Source organism: Delphinus delphis, chromosome 1 (genome assembly GCF_949987515.2).
Source record: "Delphinus delphis chromosome 1, mDelDel1.2, whole genome shotgun sequence".
NCBI lineage: Eukaryota > Metazoa > Chordata > Mammalia > Artiodactyla > Delphinidae > Delphinus > Delphinus delphis.
The window spans coordinates 20694389-20715209 of record NC_082683.1 but is presented as its reverse complement, the minus strand read 5'-3'; the positions used below and the strand labels follow the sequence as shown (position 1 = coordinate 20715209).

The window sequence follows — 20821 nt, the reverse complement described above, 5'->3', positions numbered from 1 at the left end:
GTTGCGGAGCATGGGCTCTAGGTGCACCGGCTTCAGTAGTTGTGGCTCGCGGGCTCTAGGCGCGCTGGCTCAGTAGTTGTGGCACACGGGCTTAGTTGCTCCACAGCATGTGGGATCTTCCCAGACCAGGGATCGAATCTGTGTCCCCTGCATTGGCAGGTGGATTCTTAAAAACTGAGCCACCAGGGAAGCCCCAGCCCCAGGGTTTTTCAGGAATTCTGGGTGTATTATGTTTCTGTTGCTGTGTAACAAATTACCACAAATTTAGTGACTTAAAACAACACACGTTATATCTCACAGGTTCCAGGTCAGGAGCACTGGGACTGCTTAGCTGAGCCCTTTGCTTAGTCTCAGAAGGCTGCAATGAAGATGTCAGCAAGGCTGCATGCTCATCTGGGGACTCAACTGGGGAAGAAAATACCTGCAAACCCACTCAGGCTTTGTGGGCAGAACTTATTTCCTTGTGACTGTCTGACTGAGGGCCTGGCTGTCACCCAGAGGCCTCCCTGAGGTTTCAGAGGCCACCTGCAGTTCCTTGAGGTTACCACAGTTCCTTGCCACGTGGGCTTCTACAACATGGGCTCTTACTTCATCAAGCCCACAAGGAGAATCTCTAGCCCCAGTCTGCTAACACAGAGTTTTACATAACGTAACATATATGTAATGGGAGTGGCAGCCCAATACCTTCACCATATTTTATAGGTTAGAAGCAAATCACAGGTCCCACTTGAACTCAAGAGGATCACACAAAAGTGTGAATACCAGCAGGCAGGAATCACTGAGGCTCACCTTAGGGTCTGTCCACCACACTGGGGTTACTGGAAAACCTAAGGAAAAGTATAGGAAAAGAGAGAGCTGGAGACTAGGATAGGAGAGAGTAAGAAAAGAAGTCAGAATACACGATGCAGAGGGGTAGAAAGACAGCAACAATGACCTCAAGGTTCTGTAATTTTTACACATGACAAAGGCCACAGAACCATGCCCTTGGTGCCAAAGATCCTGGATTTGATGAGCCCCACCTTGGAATGAACCATATTGTGGACTTCCTCCCCTCTTGCTCTTTGGCTGTGGAACAAATCCACAAAACTGGACATACTGGTTCAAATACAGATTCCTGTCCCACCTCAACTGGATCTTCTTGCAACCCTAATTCTTGCTCCTTGTCACTTTACAGAAACCAAAACTATCCTGCTTGACTGTTAGCTACCCTCCTCTCGACCTCATAATTTCTATTTGTGTCAATCCTTTCCTCTCATCTTAAAGATGTGGGCCTCATTCTGTCCATGGCCAACCCTCCACTCATGTCCTATCTCTCTTCCTGTTCTCTGAGACTACAAATGCATCTCAATTCTCCTCTATCAATTAAAATGCAAAACTAAACTAAAAAACCAACAACAGAAACTGCTTTCCGTGTTTGGCTACCTCCTCACTCTAGCTTCAGGTTTATCTTTTTCTCTCTCATTAGCCACTCTTATTAAAAAGTAGCTACCACTTCCCTGTCACTTAATCATTTCTTAACTTTTTACAACTCCCCTAAGAATTCTATCTTAAATGTCACTAGTGACCCATTTAGTGTGGCATACACTACCCATTCTCACCAAAACCCACAGTTCCCAGCCTCTCTTACAGAGAGGCACTGAATCCTGGCTAATGGAATATGAGTGGAAGTGACAGACTGTCCCATAAAACTCTCAAGTGCTGATCTCCGCTCTCCTTTCCATCTGCTGGCAGAATGGAGGAGACTCTGAGAACCTAGAAGAGAGTCAAACCACATGTCTCCATTCCAAGTTTTAGGGTCCCACTTCTTCTCAATCACAGGAAAGGCTTAGTCAGACTGAATTCAACTAATGAAATTCTACAACATGCACCATATTTTTGTTTTATTTGTAGCAAATAAGGCTGGTGGCTACAAGAAATAAGAGAGTCTTTTATGGCTATCATGGAAGCTCTGTGACTCTCTGACCATGTCTTGAGCCGAGAGTTTAAAGACCTAAGCTTGGGACTTCCGTGGCAGCCCAGTGGTTAAGATTTCGCCTTCCAATGCAAGGGGTGTGGGTTTGATCCCTGGTCAGGGAGCTAAGATCCCACATGCCTCGCAGCCAAAAAAAACCCAAAACATAAAACAGAAGCAATATTGTAACAAATTCAATAAAGACTTTAAAAAAATTGTCCACATCAAAAAAATCTAAAGACCCAAGCTTGTCATTTTCTTTCTGCAAGGACTCTGATGCACTCAGAAGAATTCTTCCCATACAAAGTCCCTGTAAGCCATCATCACTGCCATAACAGTCAGGTGCAACAACCACTTGGGCCCCCAAGGCACTTGCCTTTTAGTTGGCACTTCATCACAAATAACCACAGGTGATAATTTAATTAATCATGTTGCCACGGCATGCCGTGGATTAGCGGCATCACGTTTCTCATTGACAAGCAGCTTTAGCACATTCAAACCCAATGACACAACCGGACCAGTTCCCTAATCCCATCTTTTGAGGTCTGTTTCCTGGGACCCCTCCTAGCACTAATTTCTGTGTCAGTCAGTGTCCCGCCAATGAGACAGAAACCACACCAGTCATTGGGGAAAATCTAACATAAAGAATGGTTAGAATGGTTAACTAGGTATAAAGTTGTTAACTAGATAACTAAAAGGATGAAAAGAAAACTGAGATACCATGGAGGCAGCAACAGCAGGAAGCATCTATAACTCCTAGGGCTAGGAGAACAAAGGAAAGAGTTTGGAATTACTAAAACTTAGAAACTTAGAAGACGGGCCCTGGACTTCCCTGGCGGTCCAGTGGTTAAGACTCTGCTTCCACTGCAGGGGGTGCAGGTTTGATTCCTGGTTGGGGACCTAAGATCCCGCATGCTGTGTGGCGCAGCCAAAAAAAAAAAAAGAAGAAGAGGGGCCCTACAGAGCTGAAACTCAGACCTCTAAGTCTAGTGCTGGTGTCTGGTGTCTCTGAACTTAGAGGAGGGACCAACACTTCTGAGAAAGAGGTGCTATCCAGATGGTGCTGGTGTCTCTGACTGGGACACCATGAAGCTGGGTTTGTAACTTTTGGGAAAAACTGCAAAGTGGATTCAGCTGTTGCTATAGGAAGGCAATGCTGCTGCTGGGGTGAAGGAGCATTGCTAGGGTGACCTCACACGAACAGGAAGCAGAAGGAAGAAAGGAGTCCTTTCTTCCTCCTGTGACCTCACTATCGCCCTCTAGTGGCCCCCATTGGCAGAGCCCAAAGTAGAGTCAGCTAACAGCAGAAAAGTGATTTGCAGAGTCCCAGCTCCACTGTCTCATAGTAGAAAGTAGAAGGGTGGATTTGGAGCTGAGACAATAACTTAATAACTAGCACAAGTGTCTTTATAAAGTATTAGAAGAAAGAGGTGAAATTAGGTGAAAATTAGCTGATTTTCAAGCAGAGGTGAAAGGGAAATGGAGAAAGTCCAAAAATGATGGGCCTTTCAGGGTCAGAAAAGATGACTGCTTCTTGACTACAAATTGTATAAGATCAAAAAATGTCTTGAACAACATGAGGTGAAAGATGTGATTACCTCTAAGGCAAATATCAGGTAAAGAGTGTGGCCTTTCCACTTACTTCATATGACTTCAATGTAGCCACTATTATGCTGAGAGTGAGGCGAGGGGGTGATGAGGATATAAATATATCAGCTTGAGAATTCTATCTAGGAAAGAACTTGAGTGTGGTTAGTGTCACATGGATCTGACTAGAAGCAAATAGAGCAGAAATCTGTTGTGTTAATTTTGTGTGTCAACTTGGCTAGGCCACAGTACACAGATATTTGGTCAAATAATCTAGATGTTTCTGTGAAGGTTTTTCTTCAGATAAGAGTACCATTTAAAACAGTAGACTTGAGTAAAAGCAGATTATCCTCCATAAATTGAGTGGGTTTCATCCAATCAGTTGAAGGTCTTAATAGAAAAAGGATGGACTTTCCCTGAGAAAGAGGTAATTCTGCCAGTAGACCGCCTTCAGACTCAAATTATAACATCAGCTCTTCCACTGGGTCTCCAGCTGCTGGCCTACCCAGCAGATTGTGGACTTGCCAGCCTCCACAATCATATGAGCCAATTCATTAAAATCTCTCTCTCTCTATGTATATAGACACATACATACATATAGATACAGATACACACACACGTACATCTAATTGGTTATGTTTCTCTGGAGAATTCTGATTTATATACCAAAAATATATATATATTTTTAAAGCTTGTGTCTCATTACTTCTTTTATTTTTTAAATGTAATTTTTTTAAAAATAATTTTATTTATTTATTTATTTTTGGCTGCGTTGGGTCTCTGTTGCTGCACATGGGCTTTCTCTTGTTGCGGTGAGCGGGGGCTACTTTGTTGCAGTGTGTGGGCTTCTCATTATGGTAGCTTCTCTTGTTGCAGAGCTCGGACTCTAGGTGTGTGGGCTTCAGTAGATGTGGCACTCAGGCTCAGTAGTTGTGGCTCACGGGCTCTAGAGCACAGGCTCAGTAGTTGTGGCGCACGGGCTTAGCTGCTCCATGGCATGTGGGATCTTCCTGGTTCAGGGCTTGAACCCGTATCCCCTGCACTGACAGGTGGATTCTTAACCACTGCACCACCAGGGAAGTCCCTAATGTTTATTTTTTATTGGAGTAAAGTTCATTTACAATGTTGTCTCTCTTTTAAAAATATTTTTATTATTTATTTATTTGGTTGCACCGGGTCTTAGTTGCAGCCGGGGAGCTCCTTAGTTGTGGCTCAAGGGTTCCTTAGTTGCAGTTTGCCAGCTCCTTAGTTGCGGCATGTGGGCTCCTTAGTTGCAGCACGTGGGCTCCTTAGTTGTGGCATGCGAACTCTTAGTTGTGGCATGCCTGTGGGATCTAGTGCCCTGACCAGGGATCGAACCCGAGCCCTCTGCATTGGGAGTGCGGAGTCTGAACCACTGCGCCACCAGGGAAGTCCCTCCAAAAATATTTTTTTTTGTTTTTTTGTTTTTTGTTTGCTTGTTTGTTGCGGTACGCGGGCCTCTCACTGTTGTGGCTTCTCCCATTGCGGAGCACAGGCTCCGGACGCGCAGGCTCAGCGGCCATGGCTCACAGGCCCAGCCGCTCCGCCGTATGTGGGATCTTCCCGGACCGGGGCACGAACCCGTGTCCCCTGCATCGGCAGGCGGACTCTCAACCACTGTGCCACCAGGGAAGCCCACCTCCAAAAATATTTTGAGGTAACTGTATTGCCAAAGAAATTATGAGCCCAAAAGAAAAAAGCTTTGACTACCTAAATTTAATATGAAACCTCAAGGGACCCTGAATAGCCAAAACAGTTTTGTACAAGAAGAATAAAATTGGAGGTCTCATACCTCCTGTTTTCAAACTTACTACAAATCTACAGTAATCAAAACAGTGTGGTACTGGCATAAAGAAAGGCATATAGATCAATGGAGTAGAATACAGAGCCTAGAAATAAACCCTTGCATATACAGTCAAAAGATTCTGACAAGACCTCCAAGACCTTTCAATGAGGAAAGGACAGTCTTTTCAATAAATGGTGCTGGGAAAACTGGATATTCACATGTGTAAGAATGTTAGACCTGGGCTTCCCTGATGGCACAGTGGTTAAGAATCCACCTGCCAATGCGGGGTACATGGGTTCGAGCCCTGGTCCGGGAAGATCCCACATGCCGCGGAGCAAGTAGGCCCGTGAGCCACAACTACTGAGCCTGCACTCTAGAGCCCGCGAGCCACAACTGCTGAGCCCATGTGCCACAACTACTGAAGCCCGCGCGCCTAGAGCCCACGCTCCACAACAAGAGAAGCCACCACAATGAGAAGCCCGCGCACCGCAGTGAAGAGTAGCCCCTGCTTACCACAACTAGAGAAAGCCTGCGTGCAGCAATGAAGACCCAAAGCAGCCAAAAAAAAAAAAAAAAGGGCAAAGGGGGACTTCCCTGGCAGTCCAGTGGTTAAGATTCCACGCTTCCACTGCAGGAGGCGCAGGTTCATCCCCGGCCAGGGAACTAAGGTCCTGCATGCCACGTGGTGAGGCCAAAAAAAATAAATAAATAAAGGGCAAAGGATCTGAATAGACATTTCTCCAAAGGTATACAAATGGCCAATAAGCACATAAAAAGATGCTCAACATCACTAATCATTAGGGAAATGCAAATCAAAACTACAGTGAGATACAACTTCACAACCACTAGGATGGCTAGTATTTTAAAAAAAGAGAAGAAGGAAAAAAAAAGGAAAATAAGTGTTGGTGAGGATGTACAGAAATTTGGATCCTTGTGCACTGCTACTGGGAATACAAAATGATGCAAATCCTGTGGAAAACAGTATAGCAGTTCCTAAAAAACAACAACAACATAGAATTAACATACGATCCAGCAATATATACTTCTGGGTATATACCCCAAAGAATTGAAAACAGGGACTTGAACAGGTATTTGTACACCAATGTTCATAGCAGCATTATTCGCAATAGCCAAAAGGTGGAGCTATCCAAGTATATCCCTCAAAGGATGAATGGATAAACAAAATGTGGTACATACATACAATGGAATATTATTCAGCCTTAAAAAGAAAGGCAATTAAAAAAATTTTTTTATTGAAGTATAGTTGATTTACAATGTTGTGTACAGCAGATAGTATTTGTTCCTGGTTTTTTAATGACGACGATAACAATGATGACGATGATGATGATAAAAAATAGCTACCATTCATTAAGTTCTTACTATGTGCTACGTGCTATGCTAGTGCTTTATCTAGTGCTTTATCTCATTTAATCTTCATAACTACTCTGTGTGGTAAGTGATGTCACCCCCATTTTAGAGATGAGAAAACAGGTTTAGAGAAGTTGAGTCACTTGCCCAAGGTTTTACAGGCCCTCCTTCTCTCTCTACATTTTTTCTTTTTGACAATCTCATCCAATATCATGGCTGCTATAATTATCATGTCTGTGTGGATTGCTCCCTGACCCCTCTCCTTGTCTCCTGGTCCACATTTCCTGGCATATGAATGTGCTGATGGCATTGTAAACTCAACATGTCCAAAATGCAGCTATTCTTTTGTTAGTACTATTCTAAACATTTTTCATTTAACTCACATAACTCTGAGATAGATAACATTATTATTCATATCTATGAGGTAGATAGTGTTATCCATGTTTTACAGATGAGTGAACAGAGGCCTAGAGATTCAGTATCTGGCTCACCTTTACACAGCTAGTACACAGTGGAGCTGGGCTTGGGGCTGATTTCAATGCTTAGACCACAATGACAATACCTCAGTTCCACTCAAACTGAGCTCTCCCTGTCCTGTTCTGTTTCCTGCTTCCTATATTCATTCTCTGCCCTTAACTTCAAATCCTACTGTCCTTCAAAGTCCAACTCAAAGGCCATTCCCTACAAAGTCTTTTCAAGTATTCCAAGCTGGGAGGGATCTCCATCTTGTGTGAATTTACAGAGAACTTACTCTGTACCACACTTACCTTTTCCCAATCATACAAGTAAAATTTTAATTCATCCTCACCATAAAAAGTTCAAGTAGAGAATACTGAGCAAGAAGTTTAAGTATCTCTTCATTCCCCAGAATTTATTAGTTTTTTCCTTGATTAACGTTCCTGTGTTTCTGCTAGAAACTCTATCAGGCAGCTATTTGAGGACAGGAAGCAGGGCGAGTATTCTTTAGTCCCCTAAAACAGGCAATACTAAACAATTGCTGAAAGAATCAATCAGTTGCAAATCCCATGAGCCTGCACACACTACATTTTTTGGAGGAGGGTGAGAGGGTCTGTTCAAGAAAAGTGATTTTTTTTTTTCAGGGGGACTGGTAAAGCCATGTCAAACGCTCCCTCTCCTCCCACCTTCATTAAAGAACAAAAAAGCATCTACTTCTAGGTACATAAAGCGTCTGGTTTCTGTTTTAGCTGGGTCTCAGAAGGAAATGACTTTTCTCTGAAATTGTAGACGCCCAACCCAGCTGCAGCATTGTTAGACCTCAGGGTAAACAGGAAGCTTCCTGCCTTGGGCCCTTCATATCCCTCTCGAAGGCTATTAAAGACTGTTAATAGGATAGTAAAAGGACAGCTGCTGGCCATAAAATCAGCCCATTCCTTAGCTCCTTAGGGAACTAGATCCCTCCAAGGTCAGAGAGAAAACTGTGTCCATCTCCAGGTCACACCAGGTACGTCCACCTAGCTGGGGTCCTCACTTAACTCCTCTATGATCGGCTGTAACCACAATGGTCTTTGCAAAATACCAGAGTGATTTAGTTCCTTGGTATTAGTTGAGAAATGAGAGGTTCGCATTTATAGGGTTTCCGGTCCTTGAAATCACTTGTTTCTGGGGGTGACGAGGTCTAGTGTGAACGTTAAGCTGAGACAGCCAAAGCAGTGAAATCACCCCCTACCCTGCGGAGTTTGAGTCACCTCTTCCAGTAGGGAAACAATCAGTTCTGATTATCCCCCCCAAAAGAGGCAAAGAGGTCAATCCACGAGAGCAAACAATCTAGTACTCCTACCTCTGCAATAAAGAGCTGAATCAGGCCCTCAACGCTTCCTGCACACAGGGTGGAAGTCCCCAGATTTGCAGCTGTGGGTGAGGAGGGAGGGAACAGTTTCTGCCAACTGGAGGGACACTAGGGCAGGGGTGATCGTCTTTTGCCAAGAAGGGCACTCGGGTGTCTTGGCAGAAGGCAGAGGGCTGTCCCGAGCTGTGTGTACATTTTCAGAAGCATTTGACTCTGGACCAAATTCTCTCAGCTGTGCTAAAGCTGGGGCGATGGATGGGAGATGCTTATTGGCCAGGCTGACTAGGAGCTCCGATAGAGGGTGCTGGGGCTCAGCCAGGAGCTTCCCTTCAGCTGGCAAGTTTAACTTTCAGTCATGGTCAGAGGGAGCGTGTCAATCCATCTATTTCGAAGTTTCTGCTTGTTGGAATTTTTGGCTCAAATGGGGAAAGAGTGGTGATGATGCAGAGCCTCTTACCTGGCTCAAAGAATGAGAAAAAATAGCTCAGCAGGGGTCAAGATTTTACTACAATTATAGAGTCAAGCCCATTACCAAATGGTGGCCAGGAAGATACCATTTCATTCAACCCTGGACTTACCTACAATTTATCAATTCCTGCTGCTGTGTTGGCTCATCTGACCCTTACCTACCAATCAAGAAAGCACAGGCACTCAGGCAGGGCCGGAAAACCAGTCACTGCTCACACATTGAACATTTAGTTGCCCCTGGGCAGGCTTACTTACACAGGACAGGGGAGCCTTATTTGCCAAGTGTCACTGCTCTTCCTCCTTCAGAGGAAACGTCACTGAAATTACTCCTCAGAGTGCTGAAAAGAGGAGAACTGGATATTTTTTCCAGTGGGAGAATGTAATTTTCCCCTAGTTTCAGAAGAGGTAACTAAGGCTCTGAAAACTCTCCCAAGGTCACACAGCTGGTAAGTGGGGCTTTACTGAGAGGACCAGAATCCAGGCCTCCTGCCTCCTCATGCAATGTTCTTCTTACCATGACTTTTTTCCCCCAAGTAACTTGTATTAATTTTTTTTGCCTCAATTGACCTTTAATATCCAAATGAAGTGTGGATGCAGAGTATGTGGCAGGGTCTCAGCCCTTAATTTGTATTATATTTTTAACAAGGTAATTTATGGGAATTCACTGGTGGTCCAGCTCGGTGCTTTCACTGCTGTGGACCGGGTTTAATCCCTGGTCAGTGAACTAAGCTCCCGCAAGCTGTGCAGCCAATAAAATAAAATAAAATAATTTAAAAAATAAAAAGGTAATTAATTGCAGATATAATCAAGAGTTGTTTAATTTGCGTATCTTTGTAAGGTTTTTCATATAAATAAGTGAACAAATCATGAAAAAAATAATCAGAAACAATGTCCCATTTAGAAAAGATGGTCCCATTGTACTTAGGCTACACTGTCCAGGCCTCCGCCATCACTGCGTGGACTATGACCAGCTTGTCAGCTAGAGCCTTTGATGAAATTCACATTTAAATAATTTACATTTAAATTTACGTGTGGGTAGGTGGTAAGTTTAAGACTATCTCTGCTATGGTTGATTGACAAGACAGATCCAGGTATGCTTTAGACCTGGAATAAGATTTCTTCATTTACAGAGAAAATAGTTACTACCCTAAAGTCTGCCATAGCCAGGACCAGAAGGTGCTCTCTAGAGGCTCACACTTCTCCCATTCCTAACCAACCTTCAAGGAGAGAGAGGTTCTAAGGGGCAGAGTAAGGGTTCCAGGGCAGCACAGGCAGCCCCAGCATGTATTTGTACTTTCAGACCCTGGTTAAGTCTGCTTCAAGCCTGTCCCCTAAGTCTCCAGGTCATGTCCAAGGTAGGAAGTTGCAATGCAGGAGTAGTCCCAGGAGCCAGTAGGTCAGGAAGTAGCCTAGAATGCACCGTGTGACCAGAGAACAAGTTTTCCAGTTGTACAAGAGTCCCATGATAGAGTTTCTGGGGACCTTTTGTCCTGGTGGGGAGGCCCCTGAAAGAGGCTTCCAAGGCACAGTCTCTAGGGATCTCAGCAGTGGTTCTTGATCTTGAAGCAAGTGAGCTGAAAACCAGTACACAATAGGAGTGGAGGAGCATAAAAACCTGGTGAGAACCTGGAAATCATAAGAGGGGGAAAACCCACACATTTACTGGAATGTCACTGCCTCAAATTGGATGAGCCTGGGACTTCCCTGCTGCTGGGTGAGCTATAGCTCTAAGACTACAAATGTATTACACTGGAAAAGATATTCATTCAGCAGAGCTTAGGATCTGCCTTATAAAGCTGTGCATGACGCCAGCCAGGTGACTGCAATGTTACAAATAAACATGGCTACACACTAATTACCACAATAATGGGCCAACTGATACTAAAAATTCTATGGTGGGGGCGGCGGGTGGTCAGGGGACTTCCCTGGCAGTCCAGTGGTTAAGATTCCATGCTTCCAACGCAGGGGGCGTGGATTCGATCCCTGGTTGGGGAACTAAGATCCCACGTGCCACGCGGCATGGCCAAAAAAAAAAGTCTGTGGGGTCCACTTTCAGCCCAGGGCCAGGACTCTGATCCCCTGCCCCCTGAAACGGTTCCCTCATCCCACGGGGATGGCAAAGCAGAGAGAAAGGGGGCAAGGGATCCTGTGGTTCAACAGTGTCCTTCTAGGGAAGCTCAGAGCCAGGTCTCCAAATGGCCCCCCCCTCGTCTATCCTTGAAACTCTAAGCTTCGCTGGCACTCACTCTACTAGCTCATCCAGCTACAAACACAGAGTGCTCCTTTCTATTTCCCCTGTGCCTCTTAGTCACATAGCGCAGAGAACTTTACAAACAGCCAATGTGCGCCTCCAAGAGGCAGAAACTGCTGAGGAGTGGCCAGCATGGAGACAAAAAGACTTCCTCAGGGTTTATGGTGGACCTGGGGCCACAACCAGGAACCAAAAAAAATCGAATGTATGATCAAACCCTTCCCATCCTTCTCTATCCTCCCCACCAACTGAACATTGCACAAGAGAGCTCCTCTGAAAATGGAGCACCTGCCAGAGCTCAGAGTACCTCAGAAAGTCGACATTCAAGCAGACATTCTGGGTATAGTTGTAAGTTAGGGGAAGGTCCCAGAGATACCCTCTGTGCTATTCCTATAACTCAGTCAGATCAGGTCCTTTCACAACTCTCATTGTCTTCGAACATGCCCTTCCATTTGCCCAGAATGTTCTTCCTCTGCTTCTTAAATGGAATTCCTTCTTACCCTTCAGGACCCAGCCTAAATATGATGCCCTCCTCACCTCCTTCAGCCAGTTAGCTACTTTTTCCTCTGTGCTTCCACAATACTTTACCTCAAAAATATCTCCAATTCCATCCCACTATACTGTAATTTAAGCCGTTAAATGTCTGTCTCTCCATTTTGACCACAAGACCTACCAGGGCAGCAAACTTAACTTATTTATGTTCTAACCTCAGTGATCTGACCCAGGGACTCACACTAAAAACACCCCCAAATAGTTGTTGAATGAATAAATTAGGTACAGGTCACTCAAATGGGCAAAGTTAAAGGTCTTCCCTGTCCCCGACTGAGGGCTTTGGCCCGTGTTCCCACCTTTTCCCAGCCAGGAGTCCACCTCACCTGAACATGCAGGCACAGACCACCAAACAGCAGCAGCGCTGCAGCGTGGACCAGGTACACGAACACCCGAGGACTGAGGAATCCAGGCTCAGGCTTCTCTGGGGTCTCTCTGTTCTTGCTCCTTTGCATCCCAAGTGTAAGGCAGAGCCAAGGATGGGTGGTCACATATGTCCAAGTTGCCCAGGCAACCAGTATAGCCACTGGCGCAGCCAGTAGAAAATTGGGCACCTGCTTGAGTTCATAGTATCTCAAAAAGCCAACATTCCAATAGATATCCTGGATGTAGCTGTATATTAGGGGAAGATCCCAGGAGCACCAAGGCGGCTCATTCCCCTCTACGATTCGGTAGCCCTTGTCCACAGCTAACTGCAGCAAGGGCTTAGGAATGGGGTAGGCTGGGCCTGGCAGACAGAACTGGGTATAGGCGTAATATTGAAAGAGGGCAAAGGGAAGGCTAAGTGTGAGCACTGACAGGAACACAGAGCCCATCAGCTTCAAGAGCTGTCTCAGAGGATTCCTCACCATGAGAGAAGAGAAAAAGCCTCGGCACTGAGAATGCACGAGGAAGCCAACGTTGACCAGCCCGTTGGAGCGCACACCAGTGGCAAGGGCAAAGAGGAGTCCACTAGTCCAGCTTCGGCCCCTTTCCAGCTGCCCCAGGGAGCTGAATGTCAGGAGGGCAAACAAAGCTTCTGAGTAGCCAGCCGCCAGGAAGACATTGGCGGGGCTGAGGCAGAAGAGCAGCGCTCCATAAAAAGCCTGGCGGGGACAGCGCAAAACCAGACAGCCCAGGTCATGAAGCGCAAGTGCGGCCAGCACGGAGAACAAGGAATTGAGCGATGCTACTGAGATTAGCAGGCAACTCCGTAGGCTCAGTAACCCCCACAGGGGTCTCAGCAATTCAGTCCCCACCAACAGGACCAGGGGGAAACCGGGGAAGAAGGCAAAGTTGTGCTCATACAGGTAGCCATGCTCAGCAATGAACAGGAAGTGTTCAGCATCCCAGTGAGACAGGCCGCCCAGGAGACTTTCCACAAGTTGGTCCACAGAGCCGGAGGGGGCGAGGCGAGGAGGTGAGAAGGCTTCCGCATGATGGTCTGGGATGATGGCATTGAAGAGAGCCTGTGGGATGAAGGAGAACTAGGATTTTGGTTGAGCCAGTGGAAGCATTACCATTTAATAAAATGAGGAGGAACAGACATGTTGGGGAAGAATCACAAGTTCAGTTTGAGATGGACATTCCAGTGCAGAGGTCAACGAGACAGTGAGATATATGGGTCTGAGGGTCAGGAGAGCAATCAGGGCTAGAGATATAAATTTGGGAGTCATAAGTATATGGATGATATTAAAAGGTGTGAGACTGAATGAGATCACCCAGGGAAGAAGTGCAGATAGAGAAAAGAAGAGATCTGAGGACTGGGCCTCAGACATGTCAATATTTAGAGGCTCGGAAGACAGTGAGGATCTAGCAATAAAGGTAAAGAAGGAAGGTCAGTGAGGTAGGGAGGAAACCGGGAGAGCATGGTGTCATAGAACCAAGTAAAGCAAAGGAGTGATCGGCTCTTAAATGTTGCTGATAGGTCAAGTAAGATGGGGACTGAAAACTGACCACTGGCTTTAGCAATGGGAATGTCATTGGTGACTTTGACAAGAGCTACTTCAGTGGAGTGGAGGAGAGAGAAGACTGCCTGGACTGGGTTCAGCAGAGAAGGGAAGAATTGAGACAGTAGATACAGACAACTGTTTGGAGGAGTTTTCCTGTAAAGGGAAGCAGAGAAATGGGGTAGTAGGTGAATGACAATGTGGGGTCAAGAGAAATCTTGTTTTTTTTCCCAAAGGCGGGAGGTAAGTATTTGTTTGCCAATGGGAATATCCAGTGGAAAGGAAACCACTGAGTATGCAGGCGAGAAAGGGAAGAACTGCTGGAGCAGGCAAAAGGGGATGGAATCTGCTTTGGAGGTGGAACTGGCCTTAGAGAGGAGACAGACGGTTCATCCACCCTTCAGTAGTGAAGGCACAGAGGTGCAGATGTAGGTATGCTGATGGCTGTGGTGGAAGTATTCAGAAGGTTACTTCTTATTGCTTCTACTTTTCTGAATTTTCACTCAGGAAAACAAGCTGGGGAAAAGGTGCTAGAGACTTAAGAGGAAAACGTGTAAAATAAGTCATCTATGACCCTAGTTCTCAAAATAGGCTGTGCACTGGAATCGCCCAAGGGGTTTCAAAAATACTGATGCCTGGATTTCCCTCCTGCTACAACATTGATGACTTAACCAATATGGGGTACAGCCTGGGCGTTTAGATTGTTTTTAGCTCTCCCAGCTGATTCTGAGGTGCAGAAAAATTTGAGAGAATGGGTGAGCGACTGGACCAGGGAAATACACTAAGATTGCCAGGCAGCACTAAGGACTCACTTGGGTTAATGATATTGAATACAAAGAGACTAGTTAACACAGTTGTGTGCTTTTCTCTGGGCAGATGCACGCGTGGAGTAGACACAGAATTGAATTTAACCATGGCTGGGCTTTTGTCTTGTGATTAAGACATAGAGAGAAGGGAGCGAGTGAGTTGTACGTGTATGCATGGTGGACCATGGAATCTAAGCTGGGTAAGAAGAGGAGCTGAAGCCATGAGGCAGGTGAGGGACAGTGAAACCGTGGTAGAATCAATGGATAAGTCCTGAGGGAGTGGAAGAATCGTTAGAACTGGGGTAGTGGAGGGAGTGAACTGGAAAGATAGGAGATAGTGGTTAGATGTATCAGCTTTACTAATATTGAAACCACCAAGAAATATACAGTAGTGCTGGAAAGAGTAGCAGTGAATCAGGAGCTAAAACCTTCAAGGAATGAGGAGGAATGAGTTGTCGCTAACAGAGATGACAGCAACAACAAAGGGTAACTGGGGTATAACCTGATGGCGCGAGCTTTAAAGCTGGAAGGCGGGGAGGGGAGGATAATGAAATAGCATTATTATTAAATGTCTTTTTGCCCCGTTAGATTTGGTCAGCTGCTTAAGGGAAAAGAGGTCGTGACTTTTTATACTCCCACCTAGCATAGTTCTTTGACCAGGGCAGGAACTTAATAAAATTTGGTGGTTGAGCGAACAGTATAGAGGAAACATACTTGTTTCCAAATCACCATCTGAATTAGAACCCAGCTGTCCTGGTACCCTATCCCAGATGCCGAGTCACAGTATTGCTCCCTTAGTTCTGTCAATCATTCAGCTGATGCTGGTTCAAAGCCATCATCAAGTCAGTTTTCCAGCCTAGCAACAGGAGTATAACCTCATTTTTAAGGCTCTTCCCTTTTTCGGTCAGTTTCTTTATCAGGCCACTTCAAACAGTGAAAACAAGTGGGACAGGAGTGACAGTCACAGGTAACAGCCCTAGTCTCCAAGTTGAAGACACTTCTAACTAAACCTGGGACCCAGCAGAGGCTGTTATGCCTCACATAGTGGGGGAGGAGAGAAAAAAGGAGTTTTCCACAAAGGAACCACCGATGAGCCTCAGAGAGAATGTGCTTGTGATGAAAGGCACATATAATATGCTAATAGAACATCCCTAGGGTGCTGACATACATTCAACAATAACAGATACTGAAGACCTACTAAGCACTGGGCACTGTGCTAGGCACCATACATAGTTCATATATACCTGAAATTTGATTAAAATATGTATCAAGGGCAGCCTTGGAGGGGACAGGGAATTGCAAAATGCATTCTGCAGGTTGTGTGTGGGTGAGACAGCAAGGGGACACAGCTGGGGGAAGAGTAGGAGACACTGCTGACTAAACAACTATACACAGAGGGTCTCAGGACAGTGCCACCTCTCTCCCACTCAACTGACTGATGCAACGCTCAGTCTCCTGGTCAGGGGACCCAGGGCAACGCTTTGAGCTGTCACACCCTAAACCAGAACACACCTGTTCTGGTTACAGAACATCATGGTCTGCTGGAAAGACCACTAGCCCAAGAGTAAGGAAACCTGGGGTCTGATTCTGGTCCTTCTCTAACTTGCCTTGTGACTTTAAGGAAGCCATTTATCCTTTCTGGGCCTCAGCTACTTCATGTGTAAAATAAGAGATTAATAGATCAAAATAAATAAATAAATAAATATAAAATAAGAGATTAATAGGTCATATCTACAAGTCCTGCCCACTTTTCAGCTATGTGGTCTAGGTCTCTATAGTTCTAACCACATGGTCGGGGGTGGGGGGGGGGCGCATCTGGGAAAGGGAAAGAAGATGAGGCCTATTCTTAATGTCTACCCCAGTCATGTGGCAATGGCATGTTCAGGACAAAAGATCAGAGACTGACCTGCAGCACCAGAGTCAGGACACGGCAGCTGACTGCAAACCCCAGGACCTCTTTCCGGGATGTGTCCAGGGGCCACATCCTCTCACCACCAGGAATCCAGGGGGGCTGCTGCCAGGGATGAACTCCCTCAGGCTTCTAAACTCCAAAACCCAAAGAGGAAATGTCACACATAGGCAGAAAGTAAATTATTGAAAGCATTCTTCATGAAAACATCACCCCTGCTTCAGGACTACTATGGCAGACTTAACCACCTTACTTTCCAGATGAGGAAAAAGCGTCTTAAAGGCAGATGGGACCTCTTGGTGTCACTCTCAAGCACTGTATTCTTGTAGGGGAAGTTCCACACAGATAGGCATGGAGCTGGAAAGCTAAGCTCACAGAAAACCTTTAAAAGCCTGTTGAGTGCCCCTATCCAGGAACTAAAGACCTGGGTTCAAGTCCTGACTTTGTCATTCATAAGTTCTCATTTTGTTCTTCTAAGCCTCAGTTCTCTGTGTATAAAATGAGATCAGGGGACTTTCCTGGTGCCACAGTGGTTAAGAATCCGCCTGCCAATGCAGAGGACACGGGTTCGAACCCTGGTCCGGGAAGATCCCACATGCCGCTGAGCAACTAAGCCCACGCGCCCTAACTACTGAGCCTGCGCTCTACAGCCTGTGAGCCACAGCTACTGAGCCCGCGTGCCACAACTACTGAAGCCTGCGTGCCACAACTACTGAAGCCCATGCGCCTAGAGCCCGTGCTCTGCAACATGAGAAGCCACCGCAATGAGAAGCCCGCGCACCACAAAGAAGAGTAGCCCCTGCTCACAGCAACTAAAGCCCATGCATAGCAACAAAGACCAATGCAACCAAAGATAAATAAATAAATTTATAATAAATAAATTAATTAATTAAAAAAATGAGATCGGACTATTTTGCCTGTCTCATGAAATTGTCACGATGTGAAATGGACTGAAGTGTGAAGAAGTAGTACCAAATCTATATTGTGGTTGCCGTTATTTAGTGTGTGCCCTTTCTCTGTTGCCCAGAATAATAAACTAGGTCCCAAACCAGAGTCCCAAAAGTGGGGCATAGAACTGAACTGGAAGACCATAATGACTACACACTCTAGTTAAGCTCTCTGATGTGTGTTCAGCTGGTCTGTTAAATTAAGTGGAGAAGGAAAAGAAAACCACCACTCAGCAGGACTTCAGCCAGCTCACATTGCTAAAACAAACTTAGGGGGACGACAGAGTCGACTACTAGGGATGGGGAAAACTGTTATTTCCCATCTCTTTGTTGGAATGGCAGCAATGTATAAACAACTGCAAAGCCATTCTGAGGGAAGGAATGCACTTTAAGGCTTTTTTTTTTTTTTTTAACAATTCCTTGTGCTAAAAGAAGTAGCAATGGCTCCTACGGAACCAGTCGGAAATCAGAAGGAAGGGCAAGAGCATCAGGGGCAGCTCATCAACTTGGGGTGAAGAACTAACGCTAAAAGAAAAAATACTAGAACTGAGAAATTAACAGGGAGGAAGGCCTGGAAGACTTTTCTTCCTTCTCCTATCTCCTATCAAACCTTTAGGTTATCACTTGTTTCTGGAATTCTCTGACTCTCACTAGACTACGTGATATGCTCTCATTACACTCTGCCTTGTCGTCTTTATTGCTGTTGCTTATTTAGGTTGTTTATGAGGGCAGGGGCTTTGTCTATCTTGCTCCCAACTATATCCCCAGGGCCTAGCACTACAAACAAGCATTTTAAGCCTGTGTTCTAATTGAGTGGAAGTAGTAAGCACTGGATATGGCTTCACCAGTTCATTGGCTCTGGATATAAAATCCCTGCTCCGAGTACTCCTCCCACCATATCTCATGTTGAGAGCAAAACGACAAAGTCACAGAAGCCACAGGAAAATACAATTTCTCCAGAAAACTGGCCATAAGCAACAGTTCTCTTTCCTCTCAGCACAAGGGGGCGCCTGTTGCTTACTCCATCACCAGGAGGCCTGGAGGAAGGGAGGGGCCACAAACGCCACACCGGTTTGCTCATCAAAATTCAGTTCAAAGGCAAGCTTCTGAAATCCCCCCAACACTGCCAACATCTGACTCGCCGAATCGAAAGGAATCGTAGAAACAAGCACAGCCAACCTTACACGGCCGCTGGTTCTCCATCCGAGGGTGAATTCACTTTTTCCCTTCCTTCATTTCCCACCCACATGCAGAAGAGTTGGGAAAAGAAAAGCACGGAACCCACCTCTGCCTCTTCACCAGGCTTCCATTCTTCCTTTCCTTTCTCCAGAGTCAAGCTCTAGACCCAGCGATCACAGACGACTTGTAGCTACACTTAGTTTACAGGTAAACCATGTGAAAACAAAAATAAAGCCAGTGAGCTCTCCCTCTCAGCTAATTGCGGGCTTTACTTCCCAACAACCCGTTTACGAAATCACAGGCCCTCTGAACTGGCAGGACACTTACAGAGCAACTAGTTTTACTCTATTTTCCCGTGAGATAAATATGCCCCAGAGAGGTGAGTAATAAGACTCTCCAGAGTTTTTACGTCAGAGATCTCATTAGACCCTGTGTAATTACCATCGCCATTTTATGGATGTGGAAACTGAGGCTCACTGGGGTCAAGTGGCACTCCCAAGGCTATATTTAAGGAGAATTTTTTTTTGTCTGAAACATCCATCTTTCCACCAGCCGTCACTCCTGCCAAAGGGGATGCGCTCTTTCAGAGCCAGAATTACAACCAGGGTCTCCCAACTCCCAGCCCAGGACTTGTCCAGTGACAGCGCATGCTCTTGCTGGCTATGCTTAGGGCAGGGAGGGCCCTATCTGAGCAGATAGGAAAGCCTGTTGAATCGGAGCCCAGGACTCACATCCTGGGCTGTAAGACTAACATCCTCAGGGGCGGGCGCGGGGTGGGTGGTGGTGTTCGGACCCAGGGTCCTTAGGACCAGAGGTCTTGATGGCCGCCGCGAGGCAGGGGCCGCCTTCTGCCAGCCTAGGCGGGTCCGAAGCCCGTTCTAGCCCCTTCCTTTCGGACACAGTCCCAAGAGGGGATTGGGCATCTCCTCTCCCCAAAGGGGCCACGGCTCAGAGGTTACTCCCGAGGGGGCCGGCGAGGCCCGTCCCGGCCTAGGGCCGGAAGGCAGGGGAGGGCGGGAGGCTGTAACGGAAGAGGCGGCCCTGGGAGGCCGCTATGGCGGAGGGGCGGGGCTCTTCGCTTCTCGGCGGCCTCCGCCTCATTTCCCTCGGCCTCCGTTTGACAACTTCCCTCCCCCCAGAACTCCTAGGCTCCCAAGCTGGCGCCGGATCCCCAGCGCCCGCCGGTCTCTACCTCCCAGGCGGGGCCCGAACCACAGTTCCTCCATCCGGGGCCCCGAGCGGCCGCGCCTGCGTACTGGCTCCGCTGATGGCGGCCCCGCCCCGCTCCTGCCGGGACTCGGAGCTGCCCCGCCCCCCGCCGCAGCGGCCATGTTGAGTCCGGGCGAGCGGGGTGTGGATGGCGTGAGCCGGATCCTCCGCTCTCCTCCGCTCTCCTCCGCCTTGGCACTTTCCCGCTTTGGTGACACCAGGGGTTCCTCAGCCCCTTGCCCCCGCCTTCAGTTAGTCCGCCGGGGCTGCTGTCTCCGAGTCGGTGCTCTTGCCCCAGTTGCACCCCACAAACATCCACTGAGTTCCCGTGTGGGCCAGGCCCTCGGAGTTGGGGGCTGCCCCGCGGCCTCTAAACGGAAGGCAGAGCCGCACTTTCCCTGCTGTCAGGCAACAACAGCTCAGTACAGGGCCTAGCACACAATAGCTGTTCTCTGAAGGGAAAGAAAAGCCTGCTTGGGGCTTCTGTGGCCAGGAGCGGCCCCCTGCGTCCTGGGCGTGAAGAAAGTGGGGGTTCCCCCCGACTTTCCCCTCCTCCGGCTGCTCGGGACCTTCGCTCCCGCTGCAGCCCGCAGCCCCACCTCCCGTGGCTGACGAGGGCGGTGAAGGAAACTTCAGAGAACGACCCCCAGGACTCCTTTCTCCTTCCTTACTCAAGCAGTTTCTCTCTCGTAGAAAGTGGGCCCAAAAAAGCAGAAGAAAGAAAGAAGCTAACTCAACAGAACTGTCTGTGCGGGAGGAGCGGCCAGTTGGGAACCCTGTAACGGAAACTGTTAGAACAGCTTTGCACCCTCCTTAAAGGAAATAGATAATAAATCCTTCTCCGTTGGTGGATTTCTCGTTTCTCAGGATTCCAAAGCCGCCTGTGGTTTCAGTTATCTGCCCTCCAAACGAAGCTAGGGTCTGGGTTAGCCTCTGGCCACAGCCCTGGCGGAGGGAGGGCTTTATCTTCCGCAACAGCTACTACTGTGGGTGGGAACAAAAGAGGTGGTTGCTCTCGCTCCAGGCGAAGACAGCGAATCCACAGCAGTTCTCTG

General features: G+C 47.0%; 1 protein-coding gene across 4 annotated transcripts; it reads right to left on the bottom strand.

The window, feature by feature from the left end:
* Window positions 1-794: 794 nt before the first annotated feature.
* On the bottom strand, window positions 795-20158 carry PIGV (phosphatidylinositol glycan anchor biosynthesis class V). Of its 4 annotated transcripts, none has more exons than XM_060017058.1 (5): window positions 19289-19641; window positions 18664-18752; window positions 16429-16563; window positions 12115-13236; window positions 795-827 (listed from the first exon to the last, which is right to left on the bottom strand). In XM_060017058.1, the coding sequence occupies exons 3-5, from the start codon at window positions 16504-16506 to the stop codon at window positions 816-818; spliced, it is 1212 nt and encodes a 403-aa protein (XP_059873041.1). In that variant the 5' UTR covers window positions 16507-16563; window positions 18664-18752; window positions 19289-19641; the 3' UTR covers window positions 795-815. The 4 variants fall into 4 exon arrangements, with proteins under 4 accessions (XP_059873041.1, XP_059873026.1, XP_059873019.1 ...); XM_060017043.1 differs by lacking the exons at window positions 795-827; window positions 19289-19641 and adding exons at window positions 6590-10614; window positions 19750-20158; XM_060017036.1 differs by lacking the exon at window positions 795-827 and adding an exon at window positions 6590-10614.
* Window positions 20159-20821: the final 663 nt, after the last annotated feature.